At 36.6% G+C, this 13,485-nt stretch overlaps 1 protein-coding gene across 4 annotated transcripts; it reads left to right on the top strand.

Moving 5' to 3' along the window:
* Positions 1-530: 530 nt before the first annotated feature.
* Positions 531-13,424, top strand: LOC140775375 (uncharacterized). 4 transcript variants are annotated; one of them, XR_012106743.1, is made up of 10 exons: positions 531-1,178; positions 1,905-2,071; positions 3,273-3,399; positions 3,481-3,549; positions 3,625-3,741; positions 3,859-3,960; positions 4,046-4,164; positions 4,362-6,288; positions 11,935-12,692; positions 13,196-13,424. XR_012106743.1 is itself a non-coding variant. In XM_073118627.1 (9 exons), the coding sequence occupies exons 1-9, from the start codon at positions 717-719 to the stop codon at positions 12,526-12,528; spliced, it is 3,684 nt and encodes a 1,227-aa protein (XP_072974728.1). In that variant the 5' UTR covers positions 531-716; the 3' UTR covers positions 12,529-12,852. The 4 variants fall into 4 exon arrangements, 3 of the variants coding, with proteins under 3 accessions (XP_072974728.1, XP_072974730.1, XP_072974729.1); XM_073118627.1 differs by lacking the exon at positions 13,196-13,424 and having other exon boundaries at positions 11,935-12,852; XM_073118628.1 differs by lacking the exon at positions 13,196-13,424 and having other exon boundaries at positions 1,050-1,178; positions 1,912-2,071; positions 11,935-12,851.
* The last annotated feature ends 61 nt before the right edge of the window (positions 13,425-13,485 follow it).

The raw sequence follows: 13,485 nt of genomic DNA, 5'->3' as shown, positions 1-13,485 counted from the left end.
TCATGTCTTAATTTTTGTTCATCGAAATATATCACCCCTCAAATTTAATGACATAAAGAATATATTTTACTGTAGCTATTAGTAAAGTACTGATAATATTAGTATTCACTTATAGATAGAAATTTATATTTTTAAGTTAACAAAAAAAAAACTTTAAAATTCTAAGTTTATCGGTTGTTTACATATATAAAATACTGAACTTATCATCAATTTTTTTTAAAGAAATTCAGATAAATATTCATAGATTTAGCTGAGACTACCTTTTTTTTTGGCCACATATAAAACGTTATAAGAGAAATATTTTATATAATTATATATAAGAATAATTCTTTTAGATAAAAGAGGCTATTTGGGGTTGACGGAAGGCGACGGTGCTCGTGTATCCGTTATACGTGGAAGCTAGGGTTAACTAATAACTGCGATTTGAACGACTCATATACGGCCGGAAGCAATGGAGTTTTTGACCAAAATAGCCCTCTTCTAAACTTTTTTTTACCAAAATGGAGCACCCTAAAGGGTGGTAGAGAGAGAAAGAGGAGAGAGAGGGAGCTAGGGTTTTAGAGGTCGTAACGGTGTTTCTCCCATACCTCAAACCTCTCTCGTCTTCTGGACTTCAAGGTAAAAGATCCGTGGTCTCCGTCGCCTTATCCCTCCCTCCCTACATCCGTTTCTATGGATTAGATTTAAGGACCCCCAGGATCTTCCCATCGGGAATCATGGACGAAGTGGACGATTTCGGCGATCTTTATGCCGATCTCGACGACAATTTTAGTGCCGCAACGGCCGTTTATTGTTTTGGAATCGATACGAAGCTTAAGGATCTGGATTCGATCGATGAGGAGCATAGTTTGGATGGTGGAATTGATGACGCTGATGACGCTAATGGCGCTGTAGATTTGGGTGATGGAATCATGGATAGTGGGGAAAACAGTGAGAGTGAGGACGATCTCCATATTGTATTGAATGGGGATGAGGATTCGAGGTTGAGCCATGGAAATGGGGGGATGGTTGTTCGAAGAAATGGTGAGGAAGATGATGAGGAATTGGTAATACTCGATGGTTCTGATCCTGTGAATAAGGATCAGAGATGGAGTGATCAGTTGTTATCCTCAGTGAACGGGCTGGTGCAAGGCAGGATGGAAAGATCAAGTTTGGCTAATGGCGACTGCCGTGGCTGGGTATGCTGCTAAAATTTACTTCATTGTGTATACTATGTTGTTTGATTCTTGCCCTCATATCGTTTTCTCTACAGTTTCCCTTTTTGGTCAACTTATTTTGCTATTTTCTGTTGCTTTCTCGACTCATATTTTATTGTCAACAATAAGGGATGGGAGAACAAGCTTCACAGAACAAGAAAAAAATCAAGTGGTCTCAATCCATTTATAAGATTGCATATAAAAGGGTGAATAGTACTGATGACAGAATGATAGCAATGAGTTCTAATACCTTATCTATTTAGTATATTTTAGTGCCAAAGTATGCTAAATAATTGATGCTCTCTGAAGTGTTCTTTATTAATGAAATATTCATCTAAAATGTTGTGGCCCAATATTTGAAGGCATTATTTACACTATGATGCAATATTTTGTGTTAACTTTTAGTATCATCCATTAGGTTTTGAGTGAGAGTCGCTTGAGTTTTACATTTCAAACATTGAAGTCATGTGGATTAGTTGTAAGCATGATTACTGTTTCTAAATTTTGTAACCTACTTTGCAAGTTTGCAGTATTCTCTTCTAACAAAAAACCAGTCCTTTGTCACTTTTATTATCTTTTCTTTTTCTTTACATGTGTATGCACTGTGCTTTTGGATGGTATCCTTCTTTTGCATTTCCTTTGTGATAGCTTCTAATTCTCTCGTAGAATTTCCATCTAAAATTTTATGGTGTGGTCATTGTGTTTTAGCGCGCAGGGCCTCATCCTGTAGCATTTCCATGTAATTCAAGAACCCCACTGTCTGGGCGAGGTGATTGGAATCAGTCAATGGTTCAATACAAAGGGGGTATATCCTGCAATGCAGGAATTTCTGTGGCAGCTCAAAAAGGATTTAGTTTCTTCTTGCCTAGAAATAGGTGCGATATCTACACATTATAGATCTAGATCTTTTCTCATTCTATAACCTAAATATTCAGAGTTTCACCATCAGAGGGCATTTATTTGTTTATAATTCAATCATTGATTGGATAGTAATAAATGCTTCTTTTGCTATCTTATGGCATTTAGTTATCATCTAATCCTGAGTAGCCTTGTCAAGGCATCTGGTTTTCGGCCTTCTTCCCATTTTCTCTATTAATTTTTTCAGGGTAACAGTTTTCTATTTGGCCTAATCATGTGCCCACTAATTTTATCCTAGTACTTGCATTCATAGGGTGGTATTTAGCTTTATGACATTGTTATAATATTCCCTCAAAGCGACTCATTCCAATCCACAACTAGGTCTGGACAAAAATTTGAGCAAAACTTTCGAGAAATATTTCGGAGGATCTATACATTGGATTTACGTGAGATTTGAATATGTTGTAGCTCTGAAATAGAGCTTTCCAATGAATCCAATATCTTGAGAATTGGATGGCTAGATCAAGAGATATTGTCGAAATAGTTGCCGGAGGTCGGGATGGACAGACCCGCAAGATGAAGTTTTGAGCTGGTTTTTAGGGATCTATGAACGGAGGCATGGACTCCTAAGTGTGGGATGGTGATGGTAGACCGACAATGATGAGGTGGTGTCGGTAAGGTAGGTGATGGCGGAATATTAAGGATGGTGGAGGTGTAGGGTTGTAGGGGATAGTTAGAAAAGAAGGGTGGAGGGAGAAAGTGGGTTGTTCCTTAGGGGCAAGGGGGTGCGAGCTGTCGAGGAAGTAGGCAACAATGGCAACACTAGGTCGGCCAAAGCTTGGAGGGGTCGAACAAGAGGAAGAGAGGAAGGAAAGGAAGATAGACGACCTAGGTTTCCAATCATCCAGATGCCCAACTCAGATGCACACTACAATATTTATGGGTGGCTCCCTAACTTGACTTGATTAGTTGGATTGAATAGGCTTGAGTTCGACTAATCAACCTAGGCAACAACTCATCCACATAAGTAGAGCACAAGAAAACAAATGCACCTAACATAAGGTCTAAACAGTAAAGCAAACTAATAAGCAATTACAAGATAGCTAGCCAGGAAGATGAATGTAAATACCCCTGGCCTCTCTCTAGGCACCGAACTTGATGTGATTGAGTTCGCTCTCAGGGCTGGGTCATAACAGACATACTGATGGCTTTATGCAGGACCATCTTTGACATAAATATTGAGGCATTGGAGCAAAAGCCTTGGAGAGAAAGTGGAGTGGATATGACAGACTACTTTAACTTTGGCCTCGAGGAAGAAAGCTGGAAAAGCTACTGCCAGCAACTGGTACATGTTCCTAATATGGTGGTGACATTCTTTGAAATTTTAGCGTATGCAAATGGTGTCACTACTTGAATCTTTCCTCAGGATCACATCAGGCAGCAAGCTATGATGTTGGCACAATTTCCTGGTGATGAATCTTCAAGAATGGATCAGGTGAGATGCCAATCTGCTTAGCAAATGATTCAACTACTTCTGAACAAGACTATAATGTCCTTAGCATTTTCACAGGTGTCCACATATTTGCTGAAATCAATTAAATCTAGTGAAACTGCTCAATTTGGATTGGGAGAAAGGACTTCTTCAGCTATGGAAAATGAAGAGAAGGGGTTGAAGAGGCTTGAGAAGGTAAGTTCAGTTCAGACAGATCTCTCGCTTCTCTTTTCAGTTAATTGCGAACTAAGTTCCTACCAATCCAATCCTTTTTGCCTTCTAAATGAAATTAATATAAATATTTACCTCTAGCCAAAGGGCAGAGCAATTCAGGTTGAGAATGGCATTGGAGAACGCGTACCATCGATGGATATTAGGCGACCAAGGGAACGGGATTCTGATGTGGTGATACATGTATGATATTTGACCCAGTTCTTATCTTGTTTCACATTTGTCATCTCCTTCTTATATATTGCATCTGAGTTCTGGCTTGATGTAGATAAATATTGAGGAATTCATGGATAATCCATCCACTCCAAACAGCGTAGAACCTGAACTTGCAGAACTAGATGATTTTAATTGCTCAGCTGTAAAATATGAGAATGGATCAGCTGAAAGGTGAGAAGTGCCATCATTCTTTGTGTTGCGTCTCTATTTTTTTGTTTGTGACATCATATTGTTGAGATTCACTCCATGTTTAATAGTTTTAGCTTTGGTTTGCCTGTTCATCACCCTTTTATGTGGAAACTTTTGCTCGTGTTCTCATGTCGGCAACAATCTGATATCTGCTTTGTTTTTGGTTGTACTGGACGCAGAATACCACTTGTTGAACATGGCAATAAATGTGGCAAGGATACCAGCTTGACTGTGCATGATTATCCGAAGCAGTGGGAAAGTGATCTAAAAGGTGCTGCATCAAACGCTGAAGCTAAACTGGAACCAAGAGGGGATTCATCAAGAGCAAATTCCAGAGTGCTGGAGGCTGGATCTGCTTCTGGTGATTTTCTTGTGGATGGCTCCTGTCAATCTGATCTTGATGGCCCTTCTAGAGAATTAATGGATGAGAATTATTTAAAGCGAGTTCAGTGTTCGGTCAAAGAGAAGTCTCTAGAGCAAATCACTGACTTTCAGGAGTCGGTTACATCTGATTGTAACCTTTCTAATTGTTCGAGAGACAATGCCGATAAAGCAGAGCAAGAAAGCAAGAGAAGTGATGGTTACTGCTGTGCCCTCTCCCCAGGAGATCACAGTGGCTCATGTTTAACTAGACCACTGAGCAGGGATGAATTATGCAATACTAGAGAAGATGAAAAGGCATCTATCCATGCTTTTGGTACGTGCCGGAATGATATGAATCAAATCAAAGTCAAGAGAACAAAAGAAAAGCTTTATAAGGATAGCTGTGATGTTGGGGGACTTGTTTCCTCTGATAAAAGAACAAAAAGGACACCAAATATTAAGAGAAAAATATATGCTGAAGAGCACAGAAACAAGATATCTACTAGGTCTCAAAGTAATGGTGGTTATATTATGTTTTCCAAGCAAGAATGGGAACAGAAAGATTGGTTACTTGATCAAGAAGATCCTTCAAGAATTACAAAAAGTAAGCATGAAGACCACTACTTTCTCGAGCATCATGATGATTGCCAATCTTATGCTGTTTCTTGTGAAAATGTTGATGAACCAATTGCAGAGTGTGGATCCTTTGTGGAAAACGATTTGCATCCGTGGCATAAAAATGTGGGACACCATTATAAGATGGAAGATGAACCTGCAGAAAACATAGATGAATACAGATATGGAGAAGTTTATGTGCAGGAAAAGCACGGACAACTTATATCTAGTTGCAACTGGGAAGATAAAATCTTTGATCGTAAAGCTTACCGTGCTAGAGAGTTAAGAAGCTCAAAAAGAGACGGATATGGTGCTAGAGAGTTAAGAAGCTTAGAAAGAGACGGATATGGTGCTCGAGAGTTAAGAAGCTCAGAAAGAGACGGATATGGTGCTGGAGAGTTAAGAAGCTCAAAAAGAGGCAGATATGGTGCTAGAGATTTAAGGATCTCAGAAAGAGAGGGATATGGTCATAGGTCAAATGGACGTGCTGAAAACAGTGAAAATATTGTGAGATATCTTGACCATAGGTTTCTGGATTCTCCAAGAGACCATATCCTTGATGAAGGACGTCAGGTTGATGCTAGTATGTCGAGACAGCAGTCAACCTGCAAGTCAAGTGAGAGATATGTGGATTACAGAAGACTTCCTAATGCCAGAGAAATACAATCCAAGAATAAAAATTACAAACAGAGTTTTGTTCAAAGCAGGGGCAACCATTCATATTCTGAAGATGAGTTTGAATTAGAGACTCAAGTGGGAATCTTTGGTGAAAGGAATGCACGGGGTGATGCTCTTGTTGAGAACAGAAAATGTGATTGGCTTGCTAAGAAAAATTTCTATGTTGATGAGAAAGTGCCTTTTGAGGACTTCTCATCACCAAATTTATCTCACCGTGAAAGGAGATCTAGCAATGAGGCAGATAAGCTAGGTTTTGTCAGAAGTATAAATTTATATGATGATCAACTGGATAATGCCAGGAAAGAAATATCTAAAGAAGGAAGAACTGATTGCTATGGTAGAAGATATTGTAATTTTGTCTCCAACATTTTTGATGAGAAAAGGCATGATTTCTCAGCTTTAGAGCGCAAGGAGGCAGTTAACATACATTTGAATGGTTGGAAAAGAAAGGTAAAATATGGGGAAACCAAATCTAGTGCCTTGTATAATTGTACCTGTATCATGTTGAATAGATCTGACCATTTATCAAGTTGGCTGCTTTGTTTTTTTTTTCCTCCGTTCTCTACACGAAAAGAATTTGACAATTGCCTTCATCCAAGTGAGTTATTTTTCTCAATTAGCAGACAATTCAAATATACTTGATTTTGCCTGTGCACATCTCTGACAATGATTTGGAACTAATACAACTCAGTTAAATCTTATTAACCTAAATGTTGACTTAATTTGTAAGAGGATGTCAGCAAACCAACAAAATATCTTTGGAGGAATACTCGGGCTCTCATCTATTCAAGTTATATATTTCTACATATTTCTATTTGCTTGAATTTTCAAAGCTTTATGTGTTTTCTGGAACGTGAAAAGCTTGCTTCTTTATTATCTTCACATGATTAGGTATTTATCTTTGTTTCTTCTTTTGTTGTCATGTTATATCCTATAAATGTAGACAGTTTATTTTTCATTTTCATAAATATGAAGTGTGTATGTGGCTTGATTGCCTTTCGTTATGCTTGATGATGTGTTTACGGCTTAATTGCTTTTTCTTACAATTGGTGAGTACTAATAATCTTTTTGGGGTGGTTTGTTACTTATTCTTTTTTTTCTTCCATTTTCTTTTTAACACATAGGCATAATACTGATCTGCTTGTGCTTGTGAACTGATTGATTTGAGTGCTTGTTTTTAAATTATTATAGAAGTAACTCATGAACTTTCAAACATCAAGACAACCTAATGTTTTTCTTGTGATGCCCTTTGCATTCCATTAATACTTGGGTTTATATGCTGCTGTGGGCCCTTGAAAAAGGTGAGTTGGTGACTTTCTGGAATCGATGAATTCAAAGTGTATCACAATAAATACAAACTGTTTCTAGTTGGTTATCTTAGATGTTGCTTTGCGAACTTAGCACTTTTGGTTATAACTTATAACTAGCTTCACAAGTTGGTCAATTTTATGCATGAAACACCTTTTATTGCAATCTGGAGAGAGAAAACTGGAAATAATAAGGGTGATTTCCTGTTGCCTCTGCTGTCTTTGCTAGAATGCTTGAACTGATGATTTCTTTTGGATGCTGCAAACAATTTATGTTTTCTGGAGTTGTTATCTGATCTTTCTAAATTATTTACAGATCTCTCCATTTTAGTTAATCTCTTTTTTATCAGCTTCAGCCAGCCCTGTAAATGTAGACTGAAGACAGTATTAATTCAATAAAGATGCATCTTCTTTATTTGATTATTTAATCAAGGGAAGATAGTATTGCATGCTTACTAATCTAAATTAGCTCAAGAAAAATTTGATTATTATTGTTTAGCTATTAATTTTTTCCTTGATCAACTATTTTAACTGCTACCATATCACTGTAATGTTTGTCAACCTTGAGCATTTATGTTCGGCAAATTTACTTCCTTCTGGGTGGTGTGTTGTGAACAATTGCTGTGCAGTTTATGTTTCTTTTTTTATGATACTTTCTTAACATTATGCATGACTCTTGTTGGCTGTTAGTTAGTATCAGTGCTGTCTGTGAGCTGTCTGTTTTAGTATTTGCGATGTATTCATTTGGTCAAAGTTATATCAAGTCATGTTCTATCTTGTTTTTGTTATTTACTGAGAAATTTGTAGAAATTTGTTGATGGTGTTTTTAACATTTGTTCAACAGTGGGGAACTATGAGGAGTATAATCAATTGCTTTTAGATAATATTTGGGCAAAGTGAAATTAAACATCAAAGTTTTTCTCCTTTCATGTTAGAAGTGCTAAAATTATCTACATTCTACAACTCACTTTGCATGATACCTCGCTAATGGTTCAATCTGCAAATTGCATGTCCAAAATCTTTAGGTAGAGATTTTCATGTTTAAGTACTTGTAATATCAAATACCATGTTGGCTAGGCACTTCATAAAAACCTAAAAAGAACGAAAGAGACCGGTTCACATCCGTTAATGATCTCATTTGGAAATTGGTGGCATATAAAATATTATACAGATCTTGAACTCTTTTTTCTTTTTTTTGTAAGCCACCCTTGTTCACTTGCTTAAAACTATGGTTTGCTAAATTGGCTGATTTTGATCCAGGCCCGATCCAAACTCTCTTTCTCTCTCTCTCTCTCTCTCTCTCTCTCTCTCTCTCTCTCTCTCTCTCTCTCTCTTACTATATAATCATTGTTTCTCTTACGAAGAAATCTAATTCCGGCGAATTCTGACAAACTCTGGTATATATTTTTTAATTTTATTTCTTTATTTTTCTCTTAGTTTTTCTTTTTTCATTTCTTCCACTCTCCCTTTTTCCTCTTTTCTTCTTCTTCTTCTTCTTCTTCTTCTTCTTCTTCTTCTTCTTCTTCTTCTTCTTCATTTAAAATTTGACGTAATTAAAAAGTCAAATTCGATCCAAGCGATCAATACGGTTGATATGACCGATCCGGCCAATATGTATTGTTTTTTTAGAAGACCGATTCTGATTTTTTGAATCTTGCTCAAAACCTGTAAGCCTGTAAGGAACCTTAATCTACAAATAGAGATCCTGCTATCTATGAGTGAGAACTGCTACATGCAAGAATGGAGGAAGTCTTATGGGCACATTTTTATTCTTGTAATTAGGTTATACACGGATATTATATGCTAAGAGAGGAAATATAGGGTAACAGGATGTGCTGCTTCTGTTGGATGCAGAAATTATGCAGAACAGTTTTTGGTTTAGTGGTCCGTTTGATTGTTGACTTAGCATCTTTAGTTATCTGCAATCTGCTCTTGTAGACTAGATGGTCTATTGTGCTATAGGAGTAGGTCCACTGTTGTATGTATATGTTGTCATTAGCTTCTGCTATATTTATCTACCTGCAAGTTGTTTGCCTTTTTTTTTCTTGCTTCTTCAAACTTTCAAATTTCATATTTTAATGCTATTAAGTTTAGAAAACCATGTGCTTAAAATATGGTACATTTAAGGGAGTGTAGGGCATAAATTCTTTGGTTAGAAGCATGTAGATGGCTGATTCTGCATTTGAGTTGGAATAACAATTCTTTTAGCTTAACAAGTTATTGGAAACTCAAGCTATCTTTGATTTTACTTGGATTGAATTTATTTGCAGATTAACTTATGCTGGATAACTGTCTCCAGTCTCCAGCCATTATTTGTTTATTTGATTAGTAGCTATATGTTATATACAAGTAAATTCAGATGCCCAATTGGGGAGGTTAATCACAAGCAAAAGGAAGAGTGTTAAAGAGTCTTACAAAGATGTAAAACTGAATGCTCGTTTTCTCTCCTATTGCTCAGATAAGTGCTATACTTCAAGGACTTCAATATTAGGTCAGCATTTAGTTAGGAAACCTAAGGATAGGTTATGTAAATCCTAAGTAAAAGAATTGGATGGAAAGCAATTCCAAATAAGGTCTCAAAGAGAGGTAGTTTCCAATTAAATTTGAACTTGCATTTTGTTTTCCTTATATTCCCCAGTTATGACGTCATCAGCAAACAACACACACAATGGAACATCATATGAATTTTCTTAGCTACTTCATCTGTAACAGTGCAAACAAGTAAGGGTTTTACTGTTGTATCTCGTTGCACCTCAATTGAGTCACTATTAGGTGCCCAGGATTGAAGATGAAGGCATCTTTGTGATGCTTCAGTGCTATAACCTTGCCTTAAGTTCCATTGATTCAAACTTGTTGAAGGTATGATTTCTTGCATTATTCATGTTCCTATGTGGTTGCAACATAGCATTTTTCAGACTGAAATGGCATAATTGATCTTCCTTTTTGTGTATCTCATTGATGTTTTCTAGAAATTAAAGTTTGAGATATTTTGACCCCCTGATTTTGCATAAGATTCATGCTATGGTGAAATTGTCTTCTTTCTTTGATAAAGGTATGCTCTTATAGCTTCATCGAAATGTTTTTGTCCTTAGTAACTATATGATAAAGCTCAAAGTTGAAGTTATTGGGTGAGTTTTTGCTGAGGAATGGTTTTCTTTCCTTATTTTTATCTCTGGTGGGCAATCAAAAACTTTAACATCAAACTTGAAGTTCAGGTGCTTTAACGTATCTTTCTTTTTCTTGAAGTACCTTAAAATATCGTTCTCTCTTGTTCCAAATGTAGCTTGAATAGCTATTAAGTTTTGTACATGGCATCTGATGGATTCTAATTTTTTCCACGAGTGCTCCTTTGTTGGGAAGAATTCTTTTGCCACTGTAGTTGGAATATTTGGACATGTTAAAGCTTATCAGTTTCTTTCAGAAATTCTGATGGAGACTAGTTTCTGCCAATTTGCAATGAACATGGCCATGCAACTTACAGTCCTTGGATGAAGCAAGTATCCCATCCCAGCATGCATGGAGACAGAAAAAATCAATTGCAACTGTAGTGAGAATTATATTTCAAGAAATTATCTTGATTTTCCATACTAAAGAAATAATTGTGTTGGGTGGTCTTAAAATTTTCACGTCACAGTTGCTTTAGGTGATACCATGCTCTTCTAGTTTACTCTTTTTTCATTCTTAAACTGGGCTTCTTTCCTTCTCCAAAGATTAGTTGTACAAACTGTAGAGCACTTGCCACTGAATACTTGATGCCATGGATCTCTGTCAATATCCAAACTCTAGTGACTGAAAGTTCTTTGATAAGGAAAATTTCCCTGCAGCATCTTTTCATGTAGTACAAAAATTGTGAGGTATAATGTAGATATTCTTCATTTCATAAGGTAGTGTGATATCCTGGAGTAGCCTTGCCTTTGTTTCTCATCATTAAGGAAGTTATATGATATGCGGCCTGTATTGCTTTTGTTAAAGCCAATTTATGAATCAAAATGTTTAGGAAAGACATATTATAGTTATACTAACAATAGCTACTTAGGTAACTAGATTAGAATATTAGAAAGTAGAAATTTCCAAGATATTTTAATAGATATGGATTGGAGAACTTATAATTTATGGTAGAGTTAAGGTTATTCTCCCTAGACAGCACAAGCATCAATCTGTTCTAGATTTTCCATTAGAAGACATTATTGTCAGTGAATACATGGAAGGACTCGAGGAACTAATAGGAGTATTCGTACCTCCTCTTTTCTCAGGAATTTGTGGCTTATAGGACACAAATTGGAAACTTTCAAGTCTATTGTAATGTACCACATATATCCATTTGTTTCTTTTTGCTGCAAAATTCATCTTTCTTTATTATTAGGCATGTGGAGATTTGAGGCCATTCACTTTGGTACTGAATCTCATCATATCTCCTGTGGCACCTGCTGAGCAATTTTTGTGTAGGAAATTATTAGAGGCACTCGACTTCTGCTGCTTTTCTCATTGTGCAGTAATGCATGCTTGTAACTTTCCTCAATCTGTGCCAGTTTCTTCTCAGGCACTTTTTAAAGAACGGTAAAAGAAATATATATTCCTTTCTTGGTGTTTCTGTTGTTTCTGTATGACCTCAAACTGCTAACATATTTACTATGTCTTTTGCAATAATCTATTTATTAGCTTCAATTTGATACTATTTCACTTCAAAAAGTTTCAATTTTGGCAGCATGGTTTGCGTGTCTTTTCATTAATGTGCAAATGCATCTTCCAGTGGGCTTGTGTTCTTCAATTTCATGTTATCTCTTTGCAGTTCCCAGGAGAAGCCCGTAGTATTAAAGCTCGAAGTGGAAAGGACAAGTCACAAACTGCATTAGATAAAGAACTGATGCATTCTAGGCATAAAGAAGCAATTCCTAGAATATCAAGTTTGGAGAGAAGCTATACTTACCCAGCTAAATTGAAGGTGGAGAAAATGAAAATATCCAGGTTAGATGACATAAAGAACCCATTCCAAAAAAAGTTCCTTCATGATAACCCTGTTTTACGAGTTCATGAGGATGATGAGATAGAGGAGGGTCAACTCATAGAAGAACCTGAAGGTGAGGATGCGATGTCAGTACTGAAGGGTCACAGTCCTACAAAAGAAGTTTGTTCAAAGGAGAAAAATCTGCACTCAAAAGATTCTACTTCCAAGAATGGTATAAATGGTGGCTGTGACAACAATCGCATACTTGAGATGCTGGCAAAGATGGAAAAACGAAGGGAAAGATTCAAAGACCCTATTGCTCTGAAAAATGGACCAGAAGAGAGTGATAAGGAATCGTTAGACATTCCAGCTACAGTTCCCATTGATGAAGTTAAGAAGCAGAGGCCTGCCAGAAAAAGGCAGTGGGGAAGTAGCTAGTCATTGAAACATAGGTGCATAATTGGGAGGTTGCCACTGTGCGCCTTCTCATTGTACAGTATGGGTGGTAGAATTGTGTTTGAAATCACAAAGTAAAATCGCTTGAAAGGTTATTATTCTCAGATCGATTGGCCCAGATGGTGAAATTTTCTTTTATCTTTATGGTAAATTGTTTACATGGGTCCATTATTTTTGGTTTAATCTTTTTCTTGTACTGTCGCTAAAATGTCTACTTTTTTATTTTATGTTTGTTGCATATAGTAATTGAAAGAACTGGGAAAATTTTTCTCTTGCCAGAACTTAAATAGCTTCTTTTTGGTCAATTCATTTTATTTTGATTAAGGTAGTACTAATTCTGGGTGAAATTCAGGTTGTTGTTTGTTTGGTTTAGATGGTCATGTCATTTTTATTGGTGGTGTTAGTTATGTTTAAACAATCTTGAGTGGTTAATATGGTCAGATGGTTTTGGCTCTTAAGAGGGTTGTTATTGCTGTTGTAAGCTTGATGGTGTTTTTTTTTAATGTTTCGTTGAAATAGGGTCGAGTTCTTTGATACAATGCTTATGACTTTTGCTCTTATATCAGATGGAAACTAATAGCTGCTTAGTACTAGTCCCATTACTGAGCTGAGAAGATGAAATAAATCTTTGTACTACATATCCGTGCAGGATTGCTTTACTTAGATTGGTTAGAGATGAAGAGATGGTTTCCTTGCCGTTCTTGCAACTCTCAGTAGTTAACTGAGATTTGGTGGCTCAGATAAGGCACCACTTTGCGAAGCCAACTTATCTGCTGATTAGTCTAAAGAATACTGGTTGAGTTATGGGTTATGGTATACATGGGGAGATGTATATACTCTGATACACTTTTATAAGTTTTGGCCATCTATATTAGCTGTGCTTTTTATAACCATGGTGGTGTATTAGTATAATTTCTCTCTCATTCGCTTTTAGCCTTT

Source organism: Typha angustifolia, chromosome 14 (genome assembly GCF_048772165.1).
Source record: "Typha angustifolia cultivar Huaian chromosome 14, ASM4877216v1, whole genome shotgun sequence".
In the NCBI taxonomy this organism is placed as follows: domain Eukaryota; kingdom Viridiplantae; phylum Streptophyta; class Magnoliopsida; order Poales; family Typhaceae; genus Typha; species Typha angustifolia.
The sequence above is the reverse complement of the archived record's forward strand: the minus strand, read 5'-3'. Positions and strand labels throughout refer to the sequence as shown.